A 27255-nucleotide genomic window follows, 5' to 3' on the forward strand; every position below is an offset into this window, starting at 1 on the left:
GGGGTGGTGGGTTGGAACTCCATGTTGGGTGTAGAGATTATTTTAAAAAAACAAGCTTAAAACAACAACACAGTGACACTGCTGTAGGGGGACCCTTGGGTTCTACCCAGGGGACTTCATGAGAACCAGCTCTTTCAACAGACCCTACAAAAGCAGATGAGAAGGAAGACAGAGAAACCCAATGGAGATGGTCTTTTCCCCTTAAGTAGGAACATCCCAGCCTCAGAGACACAGCAGGAAAGGCTCTGAGAGGCTGAAAAGGTGGGATGGGCACCAGGCAGGGGGAAGGGGAGGGACCCACCCTGAGCACCAGTGGGCGTGGCTCCACCCTTCCCACCTCCGAGCCATGGGGAGCCAGGGGCCCGGAGGGCTGCCCCTGGTACAGGCCCCCTACACAGTTCTGCTACTGCCATTAGGGACAAGCCGCCAAGACCCAGGGGCCCGGAGCTTCTTCCTCTGGGTGAGTATTAGCCCAGCAAGAGGTCCCAGGGAAGCCTACTTCCTGGATCTGCCCCTACATTTCCACTCAATTTTCAGGACAAGTAAGTCTTCTCCCCTGCTTCCCCTTGCCCTCCAGCTCAGTGGTCAGTCTGGGCTCACACTCAGTGACCAGTGAACCCAACCAAGGGTTGAGAGAAACGGCCAGGGCTCAGAGCCCTGCTGGGGAGCAAGTCAGCCTCTGCTTCTGGCCTTTCCAGCTGCAGAAGATGCAGGCTCTGGAGAGGGAGCAGGACGCCCTGTGGCAGGGGCTAGAGCTGCTGGAGCACGGCCAGGCCTGGTTTGAGGGCCGTCTGAGGGAGGCACAGCAACAACAGCTGCATCTGGGGGCTCTTGGTGAGGTACGGGGCTTCTGTGCGGCGCAGGGGGGCTCTGAGGGCACGGGGGACATGTGGACACAGCCTGACACCACCCTGGAAAGGCAAGAGTTAATGGGCAGGGATCATGAATTGTAATGACTGGATGCCACCAAGTGCAGGTTGGTGTTCATTGTCGGGATTGGAGGAGGCCGGTCTGCATTCCATTCAGAGGGACCTGATTTGGATCACTCCATTGAGATGGGGGAGTGGCCTGGATTATTCCAATGGGTCAGGACTGGACAGGGAGGATCCATAAAGAACAGGGAAAGGGGTACTATCCCACCTGAGGGGGATGTTGAAACGGGACTGTTAAAGAGATGATAGGGAGAGTATTGGATTTTTCTACCTGTCTGGGGGGGGGGCGGTTCTGTGGTGAGAGGATCCAGCTGGAGAGGTAATGGCCTGTGGTGACAGAAGAGCAGCAGATGGACCTCAAGCTTTCACCATGTTGTCAGCCTCTAACTCCTCCTTTAGAATTTTCTATCAGATTTACACTCAAAGCCTGGTGGCCCCCAGTTAGCCCAGATTCAAAATATGAACATCTGTTTGCAGAATCTGATTCAGGAGAAGGTGAGTTTATTGTTTTTAGTTTGTACTCTCGGGAAGTGGGGGTAGAGAGGGGACTTGGGGTCAGCACTGGTTTAACAGAGAAAAGCAAATCCCAGCCTCCTCTCCCTCCCAGTTCTCCCCACATCCCTCGAATCAGGCTAGTTCCTGTGCCACCCAGGACTGGAAGGGAAGGCCAAGGAAGCAGACGGCATGGCAGCAGCAGGTAAACTGTAGGGAAGTGGGGGGCAGGGCGGAAGCCCCGGCCCGCAGGCGGGGAGGAGCACAGATGCCCACACCGGTTCTCTCCTCCTCTCCAGTTGTCAAGGCAGCAGAAAGGAGGCACTCAGCCCAAAGGGGAGACTGCTCAGCTGGGCTGCCCCAATATGCGGAGGGGCCCCACCCGTGTGTGAAGCCTCCTCTCGATTTCCTCAGTTGGTGACAGGGGAGGCTGAGTCAGAACCCCCAGTCTCCTTATCCTGCTTCTTGATTTAACAGATAAATGGCTCCAGGTGGTGGGCCAACTGAAGTCCTAACATCTTGGTGTAAAGTTTCTTCTCCACAACTGAAAACTTCATTTCATCTGCTTGGTGTCTTATGCCCTCACTCGCCCTTAAGTGATCTGCATAAATAATCTTTCTTTGAAATCCCTCTGTAGAGAAGACATGTTTATTGAAACTGTCCTTCAGCTTTAAATACAAAAATAAAATAGGAGCTTCCTCAGAATTTCAAGTAAGAACAATTCTATAAATAAACCCCCCACTCTCAACTTTAGTCTCCTCCCCATATATCTTTCCTTCTACCTGAGCTTAGGAAAGAAAGCATGAATAAATAGTGGAGTAAAGAGATTTTGCTACAGAGAAATAGAGGCCAATTTTCTCCAAAAAGGAGTATTTGCTTTGGTTCCCAGCAGGGTTGGGGAAAGTGCATTGTGGGAAAGTCCATTGCCCTCTATCCCAATCTCACAAAGAAAGAGAGGGACAAGCGTGTGAGAAGGAAAACCTCCATCCCAGCTGGGAGAGGTCGGGTCCCAAGGCCCGGCTGCCTTCTCACCAGTGGGGCCAGACTGAAAATAGTGCTGCAGGCACATCCCTCTAGGGGTTCTGGTGTCACCAGGAGGCCAGGCCTAGCAGAAGCAGCACCCCTCCAACTGTGCCCCACCAGGGGTTGCCCACCAGCCCTCCCCCAGCCCTTCCCCGAGTCACCGAAGTGGAGGCAGGGCTGGTGGAGGCGAGGATAGGGCCAGATGAGTGGGCAGGGGCAGCCAGCGGGTCCTAGGGAGAAGAGGGAGAGCCGGTCAGCGTGTCTGCACCCACATTAAGCCTGCACCTACCACCCCTTACACTGCTTATCTTGCGATGGAAAGTGGGGGTGCCTCACCTGCGGGGTGGGGGCCAGCACCAGGAGCCGGAGGAAGGCATGGGTCGGGGGCACTGGGCTGGCTTCTGGACCTGTCGCAGTCACAGTCACCATCACCACGGAGTCTGGAGCCGCTGAGTCCGGGATCTCCAACCACAGGCGCCCCCAGGCGGACTCATTTGGTTCCAGGCGAACCCTGTCGAGTACGGACGCCGGGCTGAAGGCCCAAACTCTCGAATAGTTGAGAGCCCAGGGTCCGCGCCCAAAGCTGGAGGGGAGGGGAGGGGAGGCGAGGCGAGAATCTGAGGGCCAAGCGAAAGTGGCTGCTGTGGGCGGGGCTTAAAGTACCAGCTCCCACGCCAGGGGAACCGAAAGGTGGGCCGGAACTGAACCGGAGAGTTCAGGGGCAATACCTGGAGAGGTTGGAGGTGAGAGCGAAGCTGGGCTTGACAGATGTCCTAAGATCGAGATCCTGAGGGCCCGAGAAGCTGGCGATGCGGAGGCTGAGCGGGGCCTTGCTGCCTGGAGCCAGGAATCCCGGGGAGCCGCTGAGCTACGGAGGAGGGCGGGTCAGGCGAGGAGGAGCCGCTGCAGCTCTCTCCAGCCCTACCTGCACCTTCCTCCTGCGTCTCACCTCCAGAAGGACAGGGACCACGGTGCAGGGCTGGGGAGCAGCTCGGTGCAGGCTCTGCCCCTCTCCGTCCCGGCCAATCAACTCCAGAGAGAAAGGTCCCGCAGTGGACAGAAGTGCGGACGGTAGCGAGGCTGCGAGGAAACCTCGCTCCAGCGGTCCCGTGGGCTCCAAAGGCACCCGGCCCAGCTCGGCACCTTCCGGGACCCCTCGTAGGACGACGTAAGAGAAATGCGGCAGAGGAGCTCCAGGGTTGCCTCTGGAGCCCAGCCCTGTCACCTCTACCAGCAGCTGGGTCTGGAGGCCTGGGACAGGGGAGAGGAGAGGAGAACACTGGTCCACATGAGATTCAGAGACAGGGAGAAAGGAATGATCGGCTTTTGGAATAGGGGTTACCTCTGGGATGAGTATGAATGGAGAAAAGGGGTTACCTCTGAGGGCTATTGTTGGGCAGGGTCGGGAAAGATTCTGGGATGCTGAAAATGTTCTAAATCTTGAGTCGAGTGATGGTTACATGAGTGCATTATATGAAATCCACCCAGCTGTATACTTAAGTTTAGTGCACTTCATTATATGCAAGTTATAACTCAATAAAAGGATATATATATACACACACACATAATATACATACACAATATACAATACACACATATATATATAGATATATACATATACAATATATACATGTATATATATTAGTGGACAAGTTGGGGGGGTGGGTAGACGTACCTGCAACTGGCTGAGTCAGGGGGTAGAGGCCAGGGTGGGGGCCATCCTCCACAGGAATCCCAAAGTAGAAGAGGAAGTCCAGGGATGTCTGGGCTGAGGAGGGCCAAGGCAATCAGAGACCTTCCTGAGATGAATGTGATTGATACTGCTCTCTGAGCTCTGCAGACTTCCCGTCCCTTCCCTTCCCAGCAATATCTCCCACCTTACCTTGCACTCTCACCCGGGGTGTGCTCTCGGCTGTGACCAGGATCTCCCAGGTCCCTGTCTGTGGGGGGTCACTGATGGTAACTATCCAGAACTGCCCAAAGCGGCGAGTGTGACCTAGAGGTCCCTCGCCTTCCTCCTGGCCCTGGGAGACCCCTGGTGGGGGTGGGGGAGCAAGAGATTGGCACATGAGCTAGCTCCTGTCCCTTAGGATGTCACCCTTCATTCTCCATTCTTCCCTCTGCCTTGAGACACACACGTGGAAATACCTGCAGGGTTCCTGATCCAGAAGCTGCTGACCTCCCCATGGATCCGGACTGTGACCCTCTGGAGCAGTGCATCCACGCTGAACACAAGTGGCCTTCCAGACACTACAACAGGAGGTTCCAGGGGAAGGGTAACCTAGAGGGATGGGCAGAGCCAAAAAATAGGGGAGAAGATGAGGCATTGAATGAAGTGGGAACAAAGACAGGAGAAAGGTGGAGTCAGAAAGAAACTAAGTCACACATGGAGAAGGGATACCAGTGAAAGAGGGGCCCAGGACCAGGGATGAAGTTACGGTCAACAACAAATTGGAGGCAAGGGATTAAAGGTGAGGTGATTGCTTCTTGTCCCTCCTTAAAAGATGGCAGGACTTCCGAGGACAGACTACTGGAGGCCAAGACTGGGGGACAGGGGGCGGTGCTAATAGGGAAGGAGCAATGTGGAAGTTGGGTAGCCATGGATCTCAGAGAGAGAGAGAAACTTCCTTTCCCACCCTTCTGACTGCAGTGGCAACAAAGCAAGCAGTGTTAAACTATTAACCTATGAGAAAGAGCAGTGCCGTGTTACCTGTACCCTCAGTTCTGAGCCAAAAGCATTAGTCCCTCCGGCCCTCATACTTACCAGGTCAGCCATGCTGTCCCCAACAACAGCTGCCACATCCTGAATGTGCTGGTCTTTGGTGAAGATTACCTCTCCTCCTGAGGCCAAGGCCACTGCTTCATAGGGCTCAAAACGCAGAGGGGACAAGACCTCACGCCGAGCTCGGCCCTGAACCCTCGATGGGTCCTCGGTCACTAGGAATGTTACCTGTGCCCAGAAAAAGAGGCCAGTACTGAGTACTCCAAGTGCTGTCTACCATTGTCAATGAGGATCTGTGCTCAAGTGTTCTGCGGAGCTGATGAGGAGGAGTAAGGTCTTGGTCTACCCTCTGACTGTTCCTGCAGGGTCTCCCAATGACACAGCCCCAGGCCTTCATTTAGTAGTTGCCACTCCCTTGTAACTGTCTCCATTTGTCATCCACAGCAGATTGCTGGCAACTAGATCTCCAGTTCTTCAAATGGTTTATTGGAGACCAGTTCAAATATGCACTCAGCATCATGTAAGGGATCAGGATGTGTTATACTCATTGTCTGCTTCTCCCACCCCATGCCAAGGCTGGTTCAACCACCAGAGTGTGGTGTGATCCTTGTTACGAGATAGTCGTCAACAAGGTATGGGAAACCCCATATCTCTGGGTGGCTAACATCGGATGTCCCATCAGCTGTGCTCACTCTGCAGCGCCGCTCCTGAGTCAGGGATTCCACCCGGTTGGTGAGAAAGGCATCCTTGGGGGAGGCGTCGGTGAAGACAAAGATGTCTGAGAGTGGAGGTGTGTGCAGCAGAGCCAGCTGGCAGAGAGGGAAAGTGCTCGTGTTAAAAATGGCAGCAGCAGAGGAATGGGTAGAGGAAGGGAGGGCAGAATAGAAAGAAATATGGCCCTGGAACCCTGGAGTGAAGCTAGTGGAACTAGGCTCTGAAGGTGGGGTGGAGGGTGGAGGTCCCAGGAAGCCTCTAGTTCCCCTTGGTGGTGGGAACTGGAAAGGAAGGGGGAAGAAGGGAAGGGGGAGGGGGAGGGCAGACCTCCAGGGCTGACAGACACATCTCGGGCTCATCTCCACCCCCCAAGGCATGGATCTCATTGAGTTGTTGCCAGAAGTTGTCAGGGTCACTGGTGGTAAAGACAGGGCCAAACCCTGGGGAGGAAGAAAGAAGGTTGAGATGAGTGAGTGACGAGAGGGCTCCCCTCATCCCTACCCAGGGCCACCTCTCACCCCCCAGTCAAGAGGCCTCACTGTGCTCCTGGGGTGAACAAGTATTGAAATAATAATATTCTCTGATATTTCTATAGTCAGGGCTGGGTAAGGGCTAGTTACCTTTGCGGGGAAGTGGACCTCATTTCCTTAACAAAATGGCAGCATTTCCTTAACAAAATGGCAGCATTTCCTGTGGTCCTGAGAGGGCCTTTATTGGATATGTGCGTAAGTATAAAAAAACACCTGGGGCCTCAGATTCCTCACCGGAAAAACCAGAGAAATAATGGTACCTACCTCAGAGTGTCATTAGAAGGACTAAATGAGTTGATTTTGTAAACCTTAGAATAGTGACTTGACATATAATTAATGCTAAACTCAAAGCTTCATCAAATATGTGATAAACCAGGGCGCCTGGGTGGCTCAGTCAGTTAAGCGTCCGACTTCGGCTCAGGTCATGATCTCACACTCTGTGAGTTCGAGCCCCGCGCCAGGCTCTGTGCTAACGGCTCGGAACCCGGAGCCTGCTTCAAATTCTGTGTCTCCCTCTCTCTGACCCTCCCCTGTTCATGCTCTGTCTCTCTCTGACTCAAAAATAAACAAACATTAAAAAAAATTAAAAATAATATGTGATAAACCCCCGTTAAATTCCAGCTACTATGAGATTTATGCAGGTAAATCAGACTCAACGCTTGCCTTTAGGGAATTCTCAGCGCTGTAGCTATTTTATTTGATGGCCATTTCAACCCTAGAAAATCCTGCCTATCTTCTAGGGTTGAAATGGCCATCAGATAATATGGGTCAAGTACTGACTCATTTTATCGATGATGAAACTGAGGCAAAAAAAGTCTAAATGATCAGCCTAAGCATGCACAGTGACTGGTCAACCCGGGTCAGTCGGTCTAACTTCCAATCTGTCTCAGAGGCTTCACAGAGGCCTGGACCCATCCTCACCCCAACCTCTGTGTACAGAAAATGGGGAGAATTGAAAATCACTGATTAACATGGAAGCCTAAGAAAGCAGAGGCCCCTGGCTAAGCACAGATCATGATTAACCTCATATGGAAAGTGCTGCCATTTTGGAAACAGAGGAAGAAGTGGCCGATCGTACACACAGAGGTACCAGTAAAGGCTCAACCATAGGAAACGTCACCATTTTAAGGAAGTGGAGCCATGAGGCCCTTTCCCCCACCAGTGGCATTTACCCCTTGCCCTAGACTTTCCTTCCTTCTGCTATCCTCGCCAGACCACAGTTACCTGGATCATGGAAAGGGACCAAGATGTAGTGGACAGGCTCCATGGGGCTGCCCCGTCGCTGTTCCACAATGTGGCGAGCCTGGATTTTGGCAGCATTGATCTCCTCACCCATACTGCCTGTGGTGTCTAGGACGAAGCTCAGACTGGAGGCTGGGCTGATGTCCAGCAGCCTGGGGAGCAGGCCAGAGATACGGTGAGGAGTCTGTACATTTGTCCCCAGCCCCCATTTACTCAGCTCCCCTAGGAGCACATGCGCATTAAGGAGCACACCGCCCAGAGGCCACTCACCTGGAGAAACCCCTGTCTCCCAGCCGGTTTCGCAGGAGACTGAGGGCCTGGATGGAGGCCAGAAGGGCCAGTTTTGCTGCCTGGAGGTGCAGCATGTGATGGGGAGAGAAGCCTGGGGATGTGCTATCCTTGTTGATGCCTCCCCGTGGTGGCTGGGAGCTGCTCTGGTCAAAACGGCCCCCATGGCTACATTTCCCTGGTTTGGGGAAAGAGATCTGGAGGGTGGAGGTAAAAAACCCACTGCCTCCTAAGAAAATGAGGCCCTTTTTGACCTGGCCTGACCTCTCACTCTTCAGCAAAGGATCAGCAAGAAAGATGACATTTGTGGAGGGCCAATCTGGAGTAAATCTAGAGGGGTCAGTCATCACAGTACATGGTGGATCCCCTAATCCCTCCAGTCCATCCCCCAAAGCTACCCTTGGGTAATGGAGAAGTCTTACTGGTTGAATAAGAAGCTATTCCCCCACCCAACAATCATGGCCACCTCAGTGGGCCTCCATCCATCTACCCCATCCCCAGCATCCACTCCTTCCAGAAGTGATGCCATAGGAAATGGGACAAGGGCCTACAGTTCTGAGATCCCTAGGGAGAGGGTCAGGGGAAAGGAAGTGACTTTCTCCCCTTACTTCTGCCTGGTACCTGGAGGTTTGGAGGGATGAGTTCCAAAGTAGCCAGAGGTGAGGAGTGTAAAGCCCAGCAAATTCCCGGGGCAGCTCAACTCCTCGCAATCAGAGCAGGTAGGATCGTCCACTGGGAAGAGAGGACAGGGGTCTAGATCCCAAGATCCTGCCACCACTGACCTTTATCCCCATCCATCCAAACTTTGGCTTTTCCCTGAGCTGGCAAAAGCCCAAATGTACCCTTCTAGGATTTCTGAACAAAAACCTAGAGGTCATCTAGTGATGAGACTGAATATGTGAGACCGGGACTGTGCTAGGAAACCCGGAAGCGTGAGCTGTGGACAGGAAGTGAACTTGTAATGGACAGGAGGCCACGTCATAGCTCAGGTGGAAGGATGAGGGAACTGTCAGGAACAGTCCTGTATGTTCCATTCCATGTTGGGGGAGGAAACCACACGAGAGAGAACTCAGCTGAGGTCTGCAGACCTTGGTCCTGGCTCTGTCCACCCCTGTGACCTTGGGGAAGCTATCTAACTGACCTGGCCTTTGGCTGGACTGGGGGACCTCACAGGTCGTTCCAGAGAAGAAGCCATGTCACATCCTATGTGACCTGAGGATGTGACACAGTGTCTGGGGAGGCTGAGAGGACATGGCTTTAGTGGGCTTCCCCCATCCCCCGGGGTCATGGCCGTACCTTGTGCCAGGCTCTGGAGCTCCTGCCTAGGCCAGAGGAGGTGAGGGTGTGGCTGCTGCTGTCCCAGTTCCACCCAGTTGCTGTGACTGTAGAAATCCTGGGGGGAGGGAGGGCGAAGGGGAATGAGGCGCTGTCTGACCATTCTCACAATCTCCAGCGCTTATTCTTCCTCTTGGAAAGCCTCCTCCTACCCCCGCTGCCACTGTCAGATACCCCAAGTGCCCTCCACACCCTCTGCCTGTCGCCCAGAACAGAGCTCTCCCCAGGTGGGAGCCTCCCGGTTTTTCCTCCCATCCCACTCAGAGTCCAACCAAAGGCCTTCCGGTGGCCTTCAAGGCCCACTCCCAACCTCACGCCTCCTCGCTTTTCTCCAGCCACAATGGCCTCCTGGCTCTTCCCACAGGGAGAGCTGCCAGTTTGGAGGTGGGGGAACTAGGGACCAGTCTCAGGGCACTGGCAAGCAGTGCCCCATCACTTCTTGAGTTGGGGGAGGTGTGATTAAGAAGGCACCATGAGGGGGCGCCTGGGTGGCTCAGTCAGTTAAGCGTCAGACTCTTGATATCTGTTCAGGTCCTGATCTGATCTAGTGGTTGGTAAGATCAAGCGCTGATGGTGCAAAGCCCATTTGGGATTCTCTCTCTCCCTCTCTCTCTGCCCCTCCCCTGCTTTCTGTCTCTCTCAAAATAAATAAATAAACATTAAAAGAAGAAGAAGAAGAAGAAGAAGGAGGAGGAGGAGGTGCCAGGAGGAAGTCTGTATCTGGGGGATGGGAAGACCTGGGGTGAAGAAACCCGCCCATTTTATGCAGTTCTCACCTGCAAAGCATGAAGTGCAGCCCCAAGGCGCTGGCGGGCCAGGGTGTGGTCAAGAGCTCTGGCTGCCACCAGGGCCTCCCGGAGAGCCCCCACTAGGCGTGTGCGCCCCTGGCCCAGCCGCTCAGCATCAAAGTGCAGGTCAGGGTCATTCCTGGACGTTGGCAGAAAGTCCTGGGCTGCGTTGGCACGGGAGACCTCACCTAAGGCTGCTCGGAACCTCCGGGAAGGAGACCCAGGTCCAAAGTAGGCAGCAAAGAGGTCGTCAGCAAGAAGGGTGTGGCCCTGGAGAGAGCGGGTTAGGGGACAGGGGACCCTTGGGTTGCACCATTGCCCACGTTTTCTTAGCAACTGGCACTCAGGTTGGGTGTGCAGGGAATTGAAGGTCCTGGGCCCTACAAAGGAAGGGCAATTCTGGACCTTTCTAAGGGGGGGGGGGGGACTCCTGATTTTAGGACCAGGACACTTGGGTATTGTTACTGCAAGGGGTAGAGGTGGGGAGCCAAGGAAGAGAAGGATGTCCCTCCTCTTGGCCAGCAGAGCCCTGAAGAAGTAGAAGTCCCAGGGAATTGGGGAGTCCAGCTGGGATGTGACAGGACCTGGGGACGCTCACCAGGAAATCCTCAAGACGAAGCGGGGGACGGCCCGGGGGTGGCTGCTCCAGGAAGAGCTGCAGGGTGACATTGAGTGCCGCCTCCTCGGTCAGGTCCTGGTGGGTGACGGACCCGGGGGCAGCCAGGAGGCTCCAGATGTTGGGGAAGAAGGAGGATGCAGGGAGCAGCAACTGCAGTAGCAGCAGCAGCAGTGAAGGATTCAGGTGGGCCAGGGGCACGTCTGCAGGGAGCATGGCTGGGACATGGACCTGAGGGACAGAAGGCTCTCGAGAGCAGGAAGCAGCAGCGGGTCCAGGGCAGGCCCAGCTCTTTAGCTCTTTGTCTCCACCGGCACCTGCTTTGGGCCCTTCCTCTGCTTTGCCTGAAGCACCTGGATCTGCCCCAGCCTGGCCTCCCCTCTCAGTTGCCTAGACAACCTGAGGGCCTTAATGGGCCAATGGGGACATACACATGCAGGAAGGAACTGAGGCTCCTTCCCCAAGACCCCCTTCCCCACCCCCAGACCGACACCCACACCCCCAAACACCCAGCACAGAAAACCTGATGAATCTCCTCTCTAGGCCTCTCCCCTACCTGGTTGCTGGGTCTCCCGCAGCGCCGCTGGGGCGTGGTGTCACAGGGCACTTAGGTCAGAGTTATAATTAACTCAGGACGAGTGGAGGGGGAGGGAGGCCCCGGCAGGATGGGGGGGCAGGCCAGACAGCCCCTGGCCCCTCTACTCGTGCCCGCCCAAGGCCACAAGCGGCTGCCGGCACCAGGGCGGGGCTCCCTCAGCAGCAGTGCAGAGGTGAGTGGAGAAGAGCTGAGAGGAGGAATGAGTGAGCAACATGACTCAGGCCTGGCTCAGCGCCAGGGACAGACCCAGGCAGACGCACCTCTCTGCCCACCCGGCGCCTCTTGCTCAGCCTGCCGCCCTTCCACTACCTTCCCAGGCACGGGCCCTCGGTGCCCCTCCCCGGCCCCACCACACACAGACAAGAGATGATTTTGTGGCAAAATATTTTATTGCTGCCACCCCCATGGCGGACTGCTGGGGGTTATGAGGATCAGAGTCGGGTGCATCACAGCATCTTCTGAAATAGCGCGATGGCCTCCTCCACCTTCCTGAGCTCTGCTTCTGTCTGCTGGAGCTGGGGGTGGAACAAGGGAGAGCGGGTGGTGGGTGGGGAGGATTCAGGCCCAAGAGAGGAGACCTCCAAATGCTCGCGATGGCAGAGGGGTCCCCGTTGGAAAGATGGGTGGGGACCGCAGCAGGGAGTAGTTTGGGGACTGTGAGCTCGACTGGCCTGTTCCCTCCGAATTCTCACCAACCTCCCCATCAGCACCCACCTTCCCCTCCATCATCACTGGCCTCTCAGGTCTTGCCTTTTGCCAGAGTGGTCAGTCCCCCAAAACGAAGGAGCCCATGTGCCCTAGCCAGCAGCCCGACCCCCAGCTGGACGGCAGCACACAGGGGTTAGGGACGCAGCCTCCCAGGCAGGCACTGGGCCTTCTTTGGAAAATGGCAATGGGGACACCCCCTGCCCTGAGCAGGTTTCCGGGAGATTGGACTGAGCCCTGCTCGGCAACCAAGGCTCTGTAATGCAGCCTCCGCTCATTTCTCTCTGCGTCCATGTGGTTCACCCCACTGCTCCTCCCTGGAGAGATCCCAGGTGAGCCTGCCAGGCTTCCTGGCTGTAAGTGGTCCTGAGACCAGCACCAGGCACTCAGGATGTTCCGGGCACTGGGTGGGGCACGAGGGCTCTGGCTGGGAGGCAGGATACCTGGTTCTAGGTCTGTCTTCACCTTGCTTGTGTGACCTTGGGCTGTGCCCCTGCTGCTGACCGTTTCTCATGTAAGAGGAGGGATTACGTGGGCCCCGCCTATGCAAGGGGCCCGGGCGGCCTGCTCCCCCATGGCTGCCCAGGGCTGGGCCTGATGATGGAGGGAGCAGATGGTGTGGGCAGTGGAGAAGGAATGCCCACCCACACCACACACCTTGACTTTGTCTGCCTCCTGGACATCAAGGGGCACCTTCGTAGGGTAGCTTGAGGCAGCGCGGCGCTCCCGCAGACGCTGTGCCTGCCGCTGTGCCTCACCACGCTTGGCCTGCAGCTTGCCCAGCTCCCGGGCCGGGTCCACCAGTCCCTGCAGCTGCAGGTGGACGGAGCAGCGGTCAGAGGCCAGGGCCACAGCACAGCCCTGTGGCGCGGGAGCCCCCAGGGCCAGGACAGCCACCACGCCCGCGCTGGCCAGCGCCTGCACGTAGCCTGACACAGCCGACGCCAGAGCGCCCGTGGCCTCATCAGTCACTTCTAGGAAACCTGCGGGGAGGGAGGAAGGTGAGATGTGGCCCCCAGGAGACGCGAGAGGAGGCAACCTCGTCGGACAAGGGTCCCAGAGTGGACTGAGGGGCCAGTGGGACGAGGTGGCTCACAGTCAGGCCGGATCCGGGTGAGGTTGTAGTCGGCACGCAGGGAGCGCACAGCTCGTGTGATGCTTAGGGCCAGTTCCATGGCAGCTTCTGCCTCAGGGTCCCTCCAGGAGCACTGTGGGATGGGAGAGGGGGTGAGGGAGGCAGGGGGGCAGGCCAGAGCCCCCCTCTAGGCTACACCCCATACCTCCGAGGGCTCCGGATAGGGGGTAATACAGAGGCTAGGCGGAGCTTGTAGTGTCCGCCGGGGCAGCCTCTGGAACAGCTCCTCAGTCACGAAGGGCATGAAGGGTGACAGCAGCCGCAGGCCAACGTCCAGGCAGGTATAGAGGGTCTGGCGAGCACACTCGGCCACCACCTGGTCCACCCCATTCAGCACGGGCTTCAGGCACTCCTAGGGGACCAGGAAGCACAGAGCACGAGGCTCAGGGATGGAAAAGGCCCAGCCTGCAGCCCTCACTGTGCCTGTGAGGACCAGGAAGGGGACAGGTTGGCTCAGGTCTCGTGGCCAACCACTGGCAACGTGAGGTCCAGGGCTCTGCCGCCCCCCACCCATCTCTCAGCTCCTCCTCACCAGGTAGACATCACAGAGCTCATAGAGCCAGAAGCTGTACTGGGCAGTGGTGACAGCTGGGAAATCATAGACCTGGAAACCTTGGTTGCTGAGCCTCACGGCCTCAGTCAGCCGGCTGCGGATCCAGCGGTCCACCAGGCTCTCATGGCCTCCAGGCTTGGGAAGAAGGGGCACATCAGCGAGGAAGTACCATAAGCCCAGGGGGAAGGAGGCAGAAGCCCATGGGCGGCAGGAACCATGGGCAGATCGGCATTCCAGCAGCCTGATACATCTGAAGCAACCACCATGTGCCCAGCATCTGGAGGAAAAAGGACCCCCACCCCCTTCTCGGAGCACCCCGATGCTCAGGCTTTCCCTGTATCTATCTGTCCCGCCTGTTGCAGGAAGGCTCCTCCGGGGCAGGTGCTGGGCCTCCTGACTCAGTGGCTACAATTGTGACACAGCGCGGACCATGCTCGATGCCTGAGCGGCAGACGAGCTGCCTGTGTGGGTGCTGCCCACCCTGCCGCCTACCAGGCCCTCACCTCAGAGGTGGGTGACGGCACAAAACCCTTCCCAAGGCCACGCAGGGCAAACTTTGTGGCGTTCCAGAGCTTGTTGCAGAAGTGGCGGTATCCCAATATCCGGTTCACATCCAGGTTGATGTCGCGACCTGGGCGGGTGTGAAGTGTGACTCCTCACTATTCTCCCTCCCAACTCGTGCCCATGGTGAAGAAGGAGAAGGGTGGGCTCAGGGAAGGAGGAGGGACTCAGTGGAGAGGTTTTGGAGGCCATACCCTGGGACGTGTAGGCACACAGTCCAAACCGGAGGGCATCGGTGCCACACTCGGGAATCCCCGCCGGGAAGTCTGCCTTCTGTGGGGAGGAGTCAGTCGGGGGCGTCCTGAGGCAGCCTCACCTACCTCAGCCCATACTGTAGCCCCAGAGCCCGTCCTCGGTACCTGCCCTTCTTTAGCCTTCTCCACCTCACTGGGATCCAGGTTGCTGTTCAGTAACTGGTCGTGGAGGCCCTGAGGGTGAGGTGGGAGCGGTCAGGGGGCCGTGGCCACAGCCCCACAGCCCTTCCCAGCCAGGCCCAGGGCGCAGCCCCACCTGCAGGGAGACTCCGTGGATGACGTCCAGGGGGTCGATGACGTTGCCTAGAGACTTGCTCATCTTTCGGCCATGGGCATCTCGCACGATGGCGTGGAGGTAGACCTGACAAGCAAGGGCAGGGAAGGCCCATGACAATGTGTCTCCTCACCCACACCGCAATGCCTGCCGGGGCCCTGCATCCGGTCTGCCCCGTTCTGAACCTCAGGCCCCCAAGGTACCCCTGCCAGTGCATTTGGCACCTTCATGGGAATTAGAGGCGCTCCCTCATCTAGGAAGCCATGGCACGGAATCACTGAGCGGAACCCGGGCTGGCTTTCAGTCCCCACAAGCCCTCCCTGGCTAGGCCCACCCACAGCTGTCCGTGGGCTGTGCTGTGTCCCCATGTGTGCTGAGCCTGAGCTGTGGCACAGGAGGGTGGGTGATGGTAGGGACTGTGGGAAGGGTGTCGGCAGTCTTATCACCTCTCTGAAAGGCAGCTTGCCAGTGAGCTTCAGGCCAAGCATGACCATCCTGGCCACCCAGAAGAACAGGATGTCATGGCCCGTCTCCAGCAGCGTCCCCGGGTAGAACACATTCAGATCTTCTGACTGGGGGCAGAGCAGGGCATGATGGGGAGCCAAGCACCCACCTCCAAGACCACCATTCCACCCTGGGCTGGTCCCCCAGGAACATACGTGGTTGGGCCAGCCCAGGATGGAGAAGGGGAAGAGGCCAGAGGAGAACCAGGTGTCCAACACATCCTCATCTGAGGGAGGCCAAAGGTCAGAGATCAGAGTCAGAGATCAGAACCCCAGCTCTGCCCTTCACCCTCAAGGCCCTGTCTTGCCTTGCTGAAGACTGATCTTGTCAGGGGACACTCCAAATTCCTTGGCTGCCTTCTCCCGGGCCTCGGCCTCGCTGCGCCCGCTCACCCAGTACCGCCCATCAGGGTCCTGCCAGAGGTAGGGTGAGTGCCAAGGGGGTCCCTCTGCCTTGCCCTGACCCCTCCCCCCAGCAAGGACCCCACAGACCCACAATTCCCTGAGATGTGCCAGTGTCCAGCTCTGGCCCAGTTCTCACCTCCCCTGGGGGCACAGCTGGGTCACTAACTGTGATGAAGTAGGCTGGGATGCGATGGCCCCACCACAGCTGCCGGGAGATACACCAGTCCCTGCAAATGGTCAGGGGGGCAGGGGGATTAGGGGGAAGGGACGTGAATCAGGCAGGGGAGGGAGGTGCCCCGGCCTGTGCCCTGCTTAGCCTCTCACCCAATCACCCTCCCACATCAAGGGCCCTGACGCACCGGATGTTGTCCATCCAGGCGTGCCATGTCCGTTGATGGGCCTCAGGTAGGATGCGGAGGTCACCCCGTGTCACAGCAGCACTAGCGGCCTGGGCCATCTCCCCACAGCGCACGTACCACTGTGGCCGCAGGAGAGGCTCCACCACGTCCTTGGACCGGCTGTGAGAACACACGGGTGGGAGATCAAGAGGTGAGCACCCTGAGGAGCCCCTCCCCTGCCCTCTTCCCAGGCCCCCGTCCTCACTTGCAAAGCGGCACCACCATGGGGTTGTCCTCAATGCCTCGGAACAGTCCCCGCTCCTTCAGTGCCGCCAGCACTGCCTTCCTGGCCTCAAACCTCGGTAGGCCCTGGGTAGGAGACAGGCCTCATCACGGCCATGCCTACGTACCCCACCATCTCTCGACCTGGCCACCACACCCCAGGTAGTCTCACCAGGAAAGGCGGGGGCACGTTGATGAGGGCCCCTCGGGAGTCCATGATGTTGATGGCCTCCAGCCCGTGCCGCTGCCCGACTTCATAGTCATTCTGGTCATGTGCGGGGGTGATCTTCACTGCACCTGGGGTGTACGTGGGGGTGCCGGGGTCACGAGGACTCAGTGGAGTCTCTATACACACCCTCTTTTGCTGAAAGATGTGGCCCCCAGACCACCCTTGTCTTCCACCTCTCGAGTACAGCCCCCTGAAACCCAGCCCAAGTCCTGCTGGTTTAGGAAAAGCTTCTTCTTTTTCTTCCAGGGGGAAGATGAATGACCAAAGGGTGCCTCCTTCTCTCCAGAGGACAGCCCCCGGCTCACCTGTGCCAAACTCCATGTCCACAAAATCGTCAAAGACAATGGGGAGGCTCTGAGACGAGAATGGGTGAATCACGCTCCTCCCCTTCAGGTGCTGGGGGCAGAGGGAGACATCAAAAATTCAAGAAGGCAAAAGCAAACAATAAATCATTTCAAAGATGAAAAAAAATTCAAAACGGGCTGGACCCAGTTCCTCTTACCCAGGTCCCTGATTGTCCCAACACCCAGGGCCAAAAAGGAGCTGAAAATGAGTTTCTGATGCAATTTTCTCTCAGCCAAGAGGCTGAGCGCCCATCCCAACCTCATTCACAGTGTAGGAGCCCCTTCCGACCAGCACTCCTCCCCAGCTGTGGGCAGCACCCCTGCCACACCTGGTATCTCGGGTCTTTGGGGTGCACAGCTACGGCCACGTCTCCCAGCATCGTTTCAATCCGAGTTGTCGCCACTACCACCTCCTCATCACTGTCTAGGGTGACACGAGGACTTGTGGTCTCAGCTCTGGCCCCTTCTCACCTCCTACCTCACCCAGCCCGGGACCCTGATGCCCCTGGCTCCTACCTGAGCCTTGGACCTTGTAGGCAAAGGAGACAAGGACCCCAAACTCCACCTTCTCCTTGTAGCCAGGCACGGAGAGCAGAGTGCGACCTGTCAGCTCCTTCTTATCCACCTGTGAGATGGGTGTTAAATAGCCAGGGAGCTGGAGTGGGGGGGCGGAGATGGAGAGAGCCTGGGGTGGGGGTGGGGACACACCTCGATGTCGGAGATCGCAGAGTTGAGGGTGCAGGACCAGTTGACGAGACGGGTGCTGCGGTAGATGACTCCTTCCTCATGGAGCCGGACGAAGGCCTCTGTCACAGCTGCTGAGAGTTTCTAGGGAGCAGGGGGAGCCACGCATGGGCCCAGGTGCCTAGGGACCCAGGCAAACTTGCCAAAGCAGGGGGGTCTGGCGAGACTTGGGCTGTCCAGAGTCCCACCGTCAGCACACAGACCCCTTTGAGGGCTAGAGGGCAGAAGTATTTTTCTTGAGGAGGAGAGAGAACTATGGGAACACAAAGGCAGGCAACAAGCCTGAAGACTCTGAAGATGGCAGGGAAGCCACTCAGCTAGGGACAGGTGCTGGTGAAGAGAATCCTGGGAGTTCAGGCTCCATAGGAGAGTGAGGCCCCAATGTGTGCCACCTGAAAGAATGTGAGCTCCCAGACTGGGTGACAAAGGGCCATGATAAAGGGCAAGAAGTGGTATTTGCAGCTGAGCCCTTAGTGGTTTCCTATGAGCAGTGGGCTCCCCTCCTAGGGGAAGGGTGCTCTCTTCTGTGGGTGCTCTGGGAGCTTCCCTGTCCTGCCTCAGCCCCAAGACCCCTCCTACTCACAGGGTCCATGGTGAAACAGGCTCGATTCCAGTCCAAGGAGCTGCCAAGCTTCTTCAGCTGGTGGTAAATCCGGTCACCCTTCCTGGAAGTGGACAAACAGGCCGGGATCAGCACTCAGGCCTGGGCTGGAGAGAGACACTGAGCAGCTGATGGGGTATTTTCACCCATCCCTCTGAAAATGACCTGGGCCCCAGAGCCCACTGACCCTCAGCCTCCATGAGGGTCTGGCTCTGCAGCCACGGCCGGAGGCTAGAGATCTTATCTGGACAGGGGGACGGGGGGGGGGGGGGGGGGCTGCATACTCACTCCTCTTTCCACTTCCAGACCTCCCGTAGGAAGGCCTCTCGGCCCAGCTGGTGCCGGCTCAGCCCCCGTTCGCGCCAGAGTTTCTTCTCCACGACCACCTGAGTGGCAATGCCAGCATGGTCACAGCCAGGGTTCCACAGGGTGGTCTCCCCTCGCATGCGGTGCCTATGGGAAGAACACGAGGACCCAAGGGGAGTGGGCTGGTGGACCTGGCATCAAAGGAAGATGGGGCTCCTGGGCAAGGAGTCAATGGACTCAGGAAAGAAAGGGGCCCAATTCTAAAGTTATAGTCAGGGAGGGGCGCCTGGATGGCTCAGTCAGTTAGGTGTCCGACTTCAGCTCAGGTCATGATCTCATGGTTCATGGGTTCGAGCGCCATGTTTGGCTCTATGCTGACAACTCAGAGCCTGGAGCCTGCTCTGGATTCTGTGTTTCCCTCTCTGCCCCTCCCCCACTCGTGCTCTGTCTCTGTCTCTCAAAAATAAATAAATGTTAAAAAAAAAAAATTTTTTTTTTAAATGTTCTAGTCAGGGAGCAATGTGCAAGGACAGCCAGAGCAATCTGGCAAAAGAACAAAGAAACAAAGATGCTCTTGCCGTATGAGAAAGTTATGATTATTAAACAGTAAGTTACTAAAAAATAAGTGAATGAATAAATAAATAAATAAATAAATAAATAAAAACAAACAGTAAGTTACTACATAGAAACGAAGTTACAGATAAAGGGAACCAAACCGGGTCTAGAAACAGATGCAAGCACATTCAGTATTTGTCAAAAGTCGCATTTCTTATCAGTAGGGAAAGGATGAGCTACTGAATAAGTCTGTTTAGGACAGCTAGCTAATTAGTTCCCTACTTCCCAACACTCACAACGATAAATTCTAATCAGACTGATGAACTCAACACTATCAGAAAAGCATTAGAAAAAAATAACACACTTTTCAAACTAAAAAAAAGACCAAGACACAGATGAGACTGTGACTCTGAGGTAAGAGAGGCCTTTGTTAACAAGACGCAAAGATAAAGCTAAAGAACACTGACAAATCAACTAGACCAAAATGTAAAAATCTCAGAATAAGATCCCTAAGTAAAGTTAAAAAGCAAGTGATAGGCCATTTAGGGGGAAGTGACTAGAAGCTAGTAACACATTAGGGAACTAATCAGGAGGTGAATTAGAGAAAATAGAGTAGCATTGCAGGGCTACATCTGCCACGCTCTGGTTCAAGTTCGTGCAGCTTATGCTCAAGCTCTCTGCTGATGTGGCACATAAAGCCATTAAATTCCAATGACCTTTTCTGTGACCTTTTCGAACTAAGCACATTAAAGCGGGGAGAGGAAATTATTATATAAACAGAGGCAACTGGGTGGCTCAGCCCATTCAGCTTTTGACTCTTGATCTCCGGTGCAAACCCTGCGCTGGGCCTGGAGCCTCCTTAAAAATAATAATAATAATGAAATAAAATAAAATAAAGATATTAAAAAAATAACAAAGAAACACTACCTATACATCACTTTCAAAGACTCATTAAACTATATTATATTCATTACTTTATAATCTGATCATCCCCACTACAGTTAGATCTCCTTGGGTCCTTGGGAATAGGGACTAAAGCGACTCCATTCTCCTGAGCTCTTCGATCCTCAAAGTGTTGGTTAAACATGTACTGGATACGGGGGCGCCTGGTTGGCTCAGTCGGCTAAGTGTCTGACTTCAGCTCAGGTCATGATCTCACGGTCTGTGAGTTTGAGCCCCGCATCGGGCTCTGTGCTGACAGCTCAGAGCTTGGAGCCTGCTTTAAATTCTGTGTCTCCCGTTCTCTCTGCCCCTCTCCTGCTCATGCTCTGTCTCTGTCTCAAAAATAAAAACATGTACTGGATACAAATATGTTTTATGAAATCTGGTATTTGTTAGGTATTATCAAAGAAGTAAAGCATAACAAATGAAAATACAAAGAATAGGGGCGCCTAGGTGGCTCAGTAGGTTGAGCGTCCGACCTCGGCTCAGGTCATGATCTCGTGGTCTGTCTGTGAGTTCGAGCCCCGTGCTGGGCTCTGTGCTGACAGCTCAGAGCCTGGAGCCTGCTTTGGATTCTCTGTCTCCCTCTCTCTCTGCCCCTCCCCTGTTCATGCTCTGTCTCTCTCTGTCAAAAATAAAATAAACATTAAAAAAAAGAAAACACAAAGAATATTTTACTAAAAGCATTTCTCAGGGTTTGTATAAAGTTGACCAAAAAAAAAAAAAAAAAAAAAAAATCAGTAAAATGTCATAGGTATTTGCATGAAAGTACCCTATTCTCTGCTGGGGAGAAAAAGAAAAAATATAGATATACAACCCACTTTTATTAATAATGTTTTGTTGATGGAAATATTTAATGTTGTGTTTCATGTGTTTTTTTTTTTAATTTACGTTTATTTATTTATTTATTTATTTATTTATTTTTATTTTTTTTATTTGACTTTTATTTATTTTTGAGACATAGAGAGACAGAGCATGAACGGGGAGGGTCAGAGAGAGAGGGAGACACAGAATCTGAAACAGGCTCCAGGCTCCGAGCTGTCAGCACAGAGCCCGATGCGGGGCTCGAACTCACAGACTGTGAGATCATGACCTGAGCCGAAGTCGGTTGCTGAACTGACTGAGCCACCCAGGCGCCCCTACATTTATTTATTTTTGAGAGACAGAATGAGACAGAGCATGAGTGGAGGTGGGGCAGAGAGAGGAGACACAGAATCTGAAGCAGGCTCCAGGCTCCAAGCAAGCATTCAGCACAGAGCCCAATGCGGGGCTCAAACCCATGAACCACGAGGTCATGACCTGAGCCGAAGTCGGACACTTAACCAACCAAGCCACCCAGGCACCCCTGTTATTTTTGATTCTAAAATGTTGATAGAAATCTATTCCATTTAAGTAAATGGGAGTTTCTAACATTTTATTTAGGCCATGTTCATTAGAAAAAAGGCTGCTATCTTAAAAGTTCTTTTTTTTAATGTCATTTGCTTCTTTTTTTTAAGTTTATTTATTTATTTTGAGAGAGAGAGAGAGAGAGAGAGAGAGAGAGAGAGAGAGAATGTGAGCGGGGGAGCAGAGAGAGAATCCCAAGCAGGCTCTGCCCTGTCAGTGTAGAGCCTGACTCAGAGCTGGATCCACCCAGGGGCCCCACCTTAAAAAGTTTTCTAAGAAGTGTTATTTCTTTTCTAGTGTTACTAAGTTGACCCTTGTATGTTACATGTATTTAACACAACTCTGTATTTTCAGCTTTCAATTCCTCACAAAATTCTAAATCTGGTGTTGTATCCCTAGTGCCCAGAGCACAGCTGGCACATAGTGATGCCTGATAAGTACTCCCAACCAAATTAAGTTAGTAAATAAGACTCCAGAAAAATTTCTCAGAACTTAAAATTAAATAAACCCTGGCTTCTAAAGATAAAAAGTTGTTTTAAAATACTTTTCTAGGGGCACCTGAGTGGCTTAGTCGGTTGAGCATCTGACTCTTGATTTCAACTCAGGTCATGATTCCAGGATTGTGGAATCGAGCTCTGCTTTGGGCTCTTTGCTAAGTGTGGAGCCTGCTTAAAATTCTCTCTCTCTCTCTCTCTCTCTCTCTCTCTCTCTGTCTCCTTCTGCCCCTCTTCCCTGCTAGCACTCTCTCTAAAATAAAAGTAAATAAATTGAATTAAGTACATTTTTAAAGAAACTTGCCATCTAGAATATTAAATTATATAATTGTTGGGGCGCCTGGGTGGCGCAGTCGGTTAAGCGTCCGACTTCAGCCAGGTCACGATCTCGCGGTCCGTGAGTTCGAGCCCCACGTCGGGCTCTGGGCTGATGGCTCAGAGCCTGGAGCCTGTTTCCGATTCTGTGTCTCCCTCTCTCTGACCCTCCCCCGTTCATGCTCTGTCTCTCTCTGTCCCAAAAATAAATAAACGTTGAAAAAAAAAAATTAAAAAAAAAAAAATAAATTATATAATTGTTAACTAATTAAAATATTAAAATAGTAAAAATTAGGAAGGAACAAGTACTAGAACAGGAGAAAACATACACAACAAACCAAAAAAAATCAATATCTGAATATTAAAGAATCTTCCAACAAACCAATTAAAGAAAAAAAAAACAAAAACAAAGAATCAATAGAAAAATGGACAAAAGATGGGTACAGACGATTCATATAAAAGGAAACCTGACCAGCCAAACATGAACAGGCACAGACTCAGTAATCACAAACAAGCACGGATATGTCCAGGGTCGGAAAGGGAACAGGGAAATGAATACCCTCACATGCAGTTCACAGAAGTATAAATCACTGAAGCTGCTTTGGGGGCAACTTAATATAAGCATGTCCCTCAGACCCAGAAGTTTCACTTCCTGATAGTATACCAGAGAATCCTTCCACTTGCACTTGAGAAAGCATATACAGGAATGTGCATTCCAGCAAGGTTTTCAAGAGAGAAAAATCAGAAACAGCCATTAATAAAAAAGTGATTCCAGGGCACCTAAGTGGCTTAGTCAGTTGAATGACTGACTCTTAAGAGCCTGCTTAAGATTCTCTCTCTCTCCCCCCCTCTGCTCCTCTCCCCGTCTTGTGCACTTACCCTAAAATAAAAAAAAAAAAAAAAAAAAAGTGATTATTACAGCACAGCCACATTATAGAATGCTATGGAGCAATGAAAGAGAATGAGATCAGTCTATGTATAAGAACAAGGGAAAGATCTCCAAAGTAAACTGCTAAGTGTAAAAAAAAAAAAAAAAGTCGTAGAGTAATATGTTTGGGGTGAGCCCTTTATGTTAAAGAAGAGAAAAAGAAAAACCCACTCAAAAGGAAAATTATACAGTTCTATGGGCATGCATATTTGTAAGTAGATAGGAAAGATCTGGAATGATACACATCAAAGTGGTAATAATGGCTATGTTTCGGGAGGGAGTAGGTCTAGAGAGACGCAAAGAGACTTGAAGCTTTAAATTTCTTACAAAAACATATTCACAGATTTCTTGTTTAACTCAAAATAATGTTATTTTCCATAGCAAGAGCAGGGAGAGAACAGCATCTGCAAATGAGGGGTGTTTGGTTGCTTGACTGGGGGATCATGCTGAGGATGATGGGAATGATTACGAGAGAAGTGTAGCACCACCAGGGGGCACAGCTGAGGGCCAATATGGAAGAAGGGAGGACAGATGGCCTGTCAGGGAACAGAAGGGAGGACAGGAGTGAGAAGCCAGAGAAGGCAGAGGGAACCCGTTGAAGGAGAGGACAGGAACTCACCATCGGGTCAGGGAGTCCTGGATGGCGTTGGTGAGTGCGTGGCCCAGGTGCAGGGAGCCTGTCACATTGGGGGGTGGGATGCACATCATGAAGATTCCCCGGGGATTTGGTGCTGACACGCTGGCACGCTGATGGGGGAGGAAGGACGGGCACATGGTAAGGCCTCATGTCACCTCTCCCGGCCCCCTCCCAGGCAACCTGTCCTCTGGCCCTGCTGTCCCCCTCCCACATCTCCTCCAGGCCTGGGAAGTGGAGGCCACTCACTCCATACTCGGGCTTGAAGAAGCCCTGCTGCTCCCACCAAGGGTACCAGGCAGCTTCCACGTACTGAGGGCTGTAGGAGTCAGGCATGGTGCCACTGACATCTGGGGGAGAGAAGGGGAGGGTCAGTGCCTGAGGCTGGGAGCAGCTGGGCCGACAGGCCTTTGGTGCTCACATCACAGGACAGGCATTGGGAGATCCAGGGGCTGTGCAAATCCTCACAAGCCAAGCAGTGGGAGCAACGGCAGAGTAGGAAGGGGTAACACCGCGCAGCAGCAGCTGAAGAGGGTGGAGGTGAAGCGCTGGGGTCCCTACACCCTTCTAGTACCTTTCTTTTCCCCAGATGGGGTTGGGAGGTCGTAGGTAATGACCCCAGGATCCCGTTTCCCCCTCTTCTCTGGTTTTGGTTTCTTCTGCTTGGGAGGGAAGAGATACAGGCACAGATATCATCCACCCATGTGTGCTACCAGCTTTCTTCCAGTCCTACCCTTAGCTTCTCACCTCCCCTGGGGGTGGCTGCTGCTGTTGGCTCTTCTGCTTCTGCTGGAATTTCTCTAGCTTCTCCCGTTTCTTTGCCTCTTTCTTGAGTTGCGTAGCAGTCTTTGGGGGTGCAGGGACCTCAGAGCCTAGGCAGAGGCACAGAAATGCCAACTTGGCCCATTGGGGACCCTCTGTGAACCTTACTACTATGTTTCGACGGGCTATTCCAGCTGCCCAAGTGCTCCTCCATGCTGGTCTCCCATCTCACCCTTCCTCAGGCCCCTTCCCCAGTGATTCCACCATTCATAAGAAAAAAAAAAAAGAAAGTGAGCTACACGGAAAGCCCAGAGGAACCCCTCCCATTTTACTCCCTACCCTGCCTCACCTGGCTGTTGGGAGAGCAGTCTGGCCCCTGAGTACAGAACTACTTCCCCCAGCACTGCACGGAATTCTGGCTGCTGGACACAGGTGATAAACCAGCGTGTCACATTACCCCAGATCCGGCGCGCAGAGGGGTCCAGGACCTGGGATGGTGACAAGAAATGAAATAGCCTTAGTCACCCTATAATGAGGTCTGAGGGGAGCTTCCGTCATTCTTCTCTAGGCCCCGGTGACTTACGTAACGGAAAGGCAGCAGCAAGGCTGTGACAGCCGCCAGGTCAGCCAGAGTGGGAGCCTCCCCAGCCAGGTAGGTATGCAGCCGAAGCCACTCTTCCAAGGGGCTCAGAGCCCTCCCCAGGGCCCCCAGGGCAGCCTAGCAGGAAAGGGAAGAGGTTATGAATACGATAAGGCTTGGCCCACCTCAATCCCACCCCTTATCCCCACCCAATCCAGGTGACCCCCTTCTACTCCACAAATCACCACCTCTGAGGTCAAATGGTCATAAAAATATTCCCATTTGTTCAATGAATTCCTGCTGAACACTTACTATGTGTCAGATGCAATATATCAAACACAAGAAGTTAATGTAAAGATTACATGAGACAGCACAGTAATTGCTTCAAGAAGTATTAAGTACCTACTACAGGCCAGACACTTCTCTAAGAATGAGGAGATGAAAACAGACCCTGCCTGGTGGAGTTAACACTCTAGTAGGGGAGACAGACAATACATATGCAAATATATAACACATTACCCTATTTTTCTTCCTAAGTGCTCTAAAGAAAAATAAATCAGGCTGAAGTGGGGACAAGGAATTCCAGAGAGGGAACCTCTATTTTAGACAGAATAAGCAGGATATAAGGAAGCAAGTCAGGGTCTAAGTCATATATTCATTTCATTCATTCATTCATTCATTCATTCATTCAAGAAATACGAAGTATCCACCATGTGCTCAAAACTCTGCAAGGAGGTGGTTGCTTTGAAGAATTCCTGGCTACAGTCTGGTACAGTTCTCTCTCCTCTCCCTTCCAGCCCTTCCTCATTTCCCTCTCCCTCATCTCCTTCTAGCAGGGGCCACCTCTCGCACCCCACTTGCCTCTCATCTCTCCTTCACCCAGTCTTTATTTTCTACACTTCACAGTAACCACGGCCTTCATCAGCCTCAGACTCCTCAAACTTCTGTGCCCAGACTTTAAAACACCTGGCACCAGACTGCTCTGCACACTTCTTTTAATCTTCTCGAGTTCCTCAACATGAAAACTTCTCTTTTCATCAACGGGAAGACCAAGGCTTCAGAGTTTAAAAAACTGGCCCAAGGTTATCATACGAGGCGGCAATCTGGGATTTGATCAGTGTTTCTCCACATCTGACATGCTATCTTCACTACCCATTCCACCTTCTTTCTTCTAAATTTCCCCCTCTCCCTCTTCCCTTCTTCTCCCCAATCACCTGGGGGTCCTGGGCAGAGCTTCGGAGTCCCAAGGCCGGCAGCGATGCTCCACAGGCAGCTGGTATTAGCTCCGTGTCGGCGTAACTGACCCACTGTTGGACCAGGACGGCGGCCCGGCTACCGCCAGGGCCCCCCAGGCCTGCTGGCCACAGCAGCTGGGCCACAGCGGTGGCCCCCCACACCCAGAGCCCGCCGGGCCCCTGCTCCAGGGCGGGCAGGCGGGGTGGGGGAAAGGGAGTCCTGCTGGTCGGGGGTGGCTGGAGACAGACGCGGGGGTGGGCTCCTCCCCAGCCCGGTCCCTCCCCAGCCTCCCCATAACGCGCAGCGATAAGGGCACGAAGGCTGGGGAAGGCATCGGGATGAGGGGAGACATACAGGATGGACATGGTTACGCAGGGGGTCCGAACGAGGTGGATAAAAACCTAAGGAGAAGGAAAGACGGGAAGACTGAGGAACCCAGGGGCGTCCTACTGGAGGAAAGAGGGTACCCCCGTGGGGACTGCTGTACCGCAGGTGCCCGAGATCCCCAGGACTGGAGGTCTGATAGGGCCTTAAGAGTCAAGGGCCCGGCTCTCGGAGTGGCAGTGCCAGTGGGAAACTCCCCAGGATCGCGCGTGCTCGGGGACTGCGGGAGGCTCGGGGTAGCCCCTCGGCGAGCGGCAGGACGCGGGCTCGGGCCGCCGGTACGTACTGGAGAGAGGTGGTCAGGCCCAGCCGGACAGCCACCTCACGGCCGGGCGCCGGCCGAAGGTGGACCGGCCTGGAGGCCGGGGTCGAGAAGTCCGGCGGGCAGGGACGGTGGGCGGTTCTCCGGGCGATCCTAGCTCCCTGCGACCGCCGCCGGGCCGTGTGTGCCCACGTGTTCCCCCCCCTTTGTGACAACAAGCGTTTCCGGGCCCGCGGGTCCTGGCGCGGGCGGCCGTGCTCCGC

General features: G+C 54.1%; 3 protein-coding genes across 5 annotated transcripts; 1 reads left to right on the forward strand and 2 right to left on the reverse strand.

The window, feature by feature from the left end:
* Positions 1 to 90: 90 nt before the first annotated feature.
* SAPCD1 (suppressor APC domain containing 1) lies at positions 91 to 1855 on the forward strand. Its single transcript, XM_030315116.1, has 5 exons — positions 91 to 460; positions 699 to 839; positions 1332 to 1427; positions 1540 to 1644; positions 1724 to 1855. The coding sequence occupies exons 1-5, from the start codon at positions 347 to 349 to the stop codon at positions 1814 to 1816; spliced, it is 549 nt and encodes a 182-aa protein (XP_030170976.1). The 5' UTR covers positions 91 to 346; the 3' UTR covers positions 1817 to 1855.
* VWA7 (von Willebrand factor A domain containing 7) lies at positions 1417 to 11422 on the reverse strand. Of its 2 annotated transcripts, XM_030315112.1 has the most exons (17): positions 11239 to 11422; positions 10665 to 10913; positions 10055 to 10336; positions 9240 to 9336; positions 8565 to 8675; positions 7926 to 8121; positions 7638 to 7807; positions 6211 to 6323; positions 5862 to 5978; positions 5212 to 5397; positions 4596 to 4728; positions 4330 to 4482; positions 4123 to 4215; positions 3397 to 3698; positions 3176 to 3315; positions 2784 to 2958; positions 1417 to 2677 (listed from the first exon to the last, which is right to left on the reverse strand). In XM_030315112.1, the coding sequence occupies exons 2-17, from the start codon at positions 10896 to 10898 to the stop codon at positions 2513 to 2515; spliced, it is 2667 nt and encodes an 888-aa protein (XP_030170972.1). In that variant the 5' UTR covers positions 10899 to 10913; positions 11239 to 11422; the 3' UTR covers positions 1417 to 2512. The 2 variants fall into 2 exon arrangements, with proteins under 2 accessions (XP_030170972.1, XP_030170974.1); XM_030315114.1 differs by lacking the exon at positions 1417 to 2677 and having other exon boundaries at positions 2871 to 2958; positions 3176 to 3310.
* A 225-nt stretch (positions 11423 to 11647) lies between these two features.
* On the reverse strand, positions 11648 to 27207 carry VARS1 (valyl-tRNA synthetase 1). Of its 2 annotated transcripts, none has more exons than XM_030315118.1 (30): positions 27017 to 27207; positions 26325 to 26747; positions 25114 to 25248; positions 24880 to 25018; positions 24516 to 24640; positions 24343 to 24427; positions 24018 to 24118; positions 23754 to 23881; positions 18497 to 18661; positions 18191 to 18272; positions 17572 to 17691; positions 17380 to 17488; positions 17193 to 17287; positions 16825 to 16915; positions 16463 to 16587; positions 16274 to 16377; positions 16030 to 16188; positions 15807 to 15897; positions 15574 to 15679; positions 15422 to 15492; positions 15209 to 15334; positions 14745 to 14849; positions 14594 to 14662; positions 14429 to 14507; positions 14177 to 14304; positions 13653 to 13808; positions 13266 to 13472; positions 13082 to 13193; positions 12643 to 12968; positions 11648 to 11795 (listed from the first exon to the last, which is right to left on the reverse strand). In XM_030315118.1, exons 2-30 carry the CDS (start codon positions 26709 to 26711, stop codon positions 11727 to 11729), a joined length of 3795 nt encoding a protein of 1264 aa, XP_030170978.1. In that variant the 5' UTR covers positions 26712 to 26747; positions 27017 to 27207; the 3' UTR covers positions 11648 to 11726. The 2 variants fall into 2 exon arrangements, with proteins under 2 accessions (XP_030170978.1, XP_030170977.1); XM_030315117.1 differs by having other exon boundaries at positions 24343 to 24430.
* Between the last annotated feature and the right edge of the window lie 48 nt (positions 27208 to 27255).

Source organism: Lynx canadensis, chromosome B2 (genome assembly GCF_007474595.2).
Source record: "Lynx canadensis isolate LIC74 chromosome B2, mLynCan4.pri.v2, whole genome shotgun sequence".
Classification (NCBI taxonomy): domain Eukaryota; kingdom Metazoa; phylum Chordata; class Mammalia; order Carnivora; family Felidae; genus Lynx; species Lynx canadensis.

Bases quoted from the DNA above. Each gene is read 5' to 3' on its own strand.
- SAPCD1 (XM_030315116.1), top strand. From the start codon at position 347: ATGGGGAGCCAGGGGCCCGGAGGGCTGCCCCTGGTACAGGCCCCCTAC. The intron at 461-698 runs GTGAGTATTAGC...TGGCCTTTCCAG, and splicing joins CCCGGAGCTTCTTCCTCTGG to CTGCAGAAGATGCAGGCTCT. The intron at 1,428-1,539 runs GTGAGTTTATTG...TCTCCCTCCCAG, and splicing joins AGAATCTGATTCAGGAGAAG to TTCTCCCCACATCCCTCGAA.
- VWA7 (XM_030315112.1), bottom strand. From the start codon at position 10,898: ATGCTCCCTGCAGACGTGCCCCTGGCCCACCTGAATCCTTCACTGCTG. The intron at 8,676-9,239 runs GTACGGCCATGA...CTCTCTTCCCAG, and splicing joins GCTCCAGAGCCTGGCACAAG to TGGACGATCCTACCTGCTCT. The intron at 8,122-8,564 runs GTACCAGGCAGA...TCCCCAAACCAG, and splicing joins TCATCCCTCCAAACCTCCAG to GGAAATGTAGCCATGGGGGC.
- VARS1 (XM_030315117.1), bottom strand. From the start codon at position 26,711: ATGTCCATCCTGTATGTCTCCCCTCATCCCGATGCCTTCCCCAGCCTT. The intron at 24,641-24,879 runs GTGAGGCAGGGT...GCCTCTGCCTAG, and splicing joins ACTGCTCTCCCAACAGCCAG to GCTCTGAGGTCCCTGCACCC. The intron at 24,431-24,515 runs GTGAGAAGCTAA...TTCCCTCCCAAG, and splicing joins AGCAGCCACCCCCAGGGGAG to CAGAAGAAACCAAAACCAGA.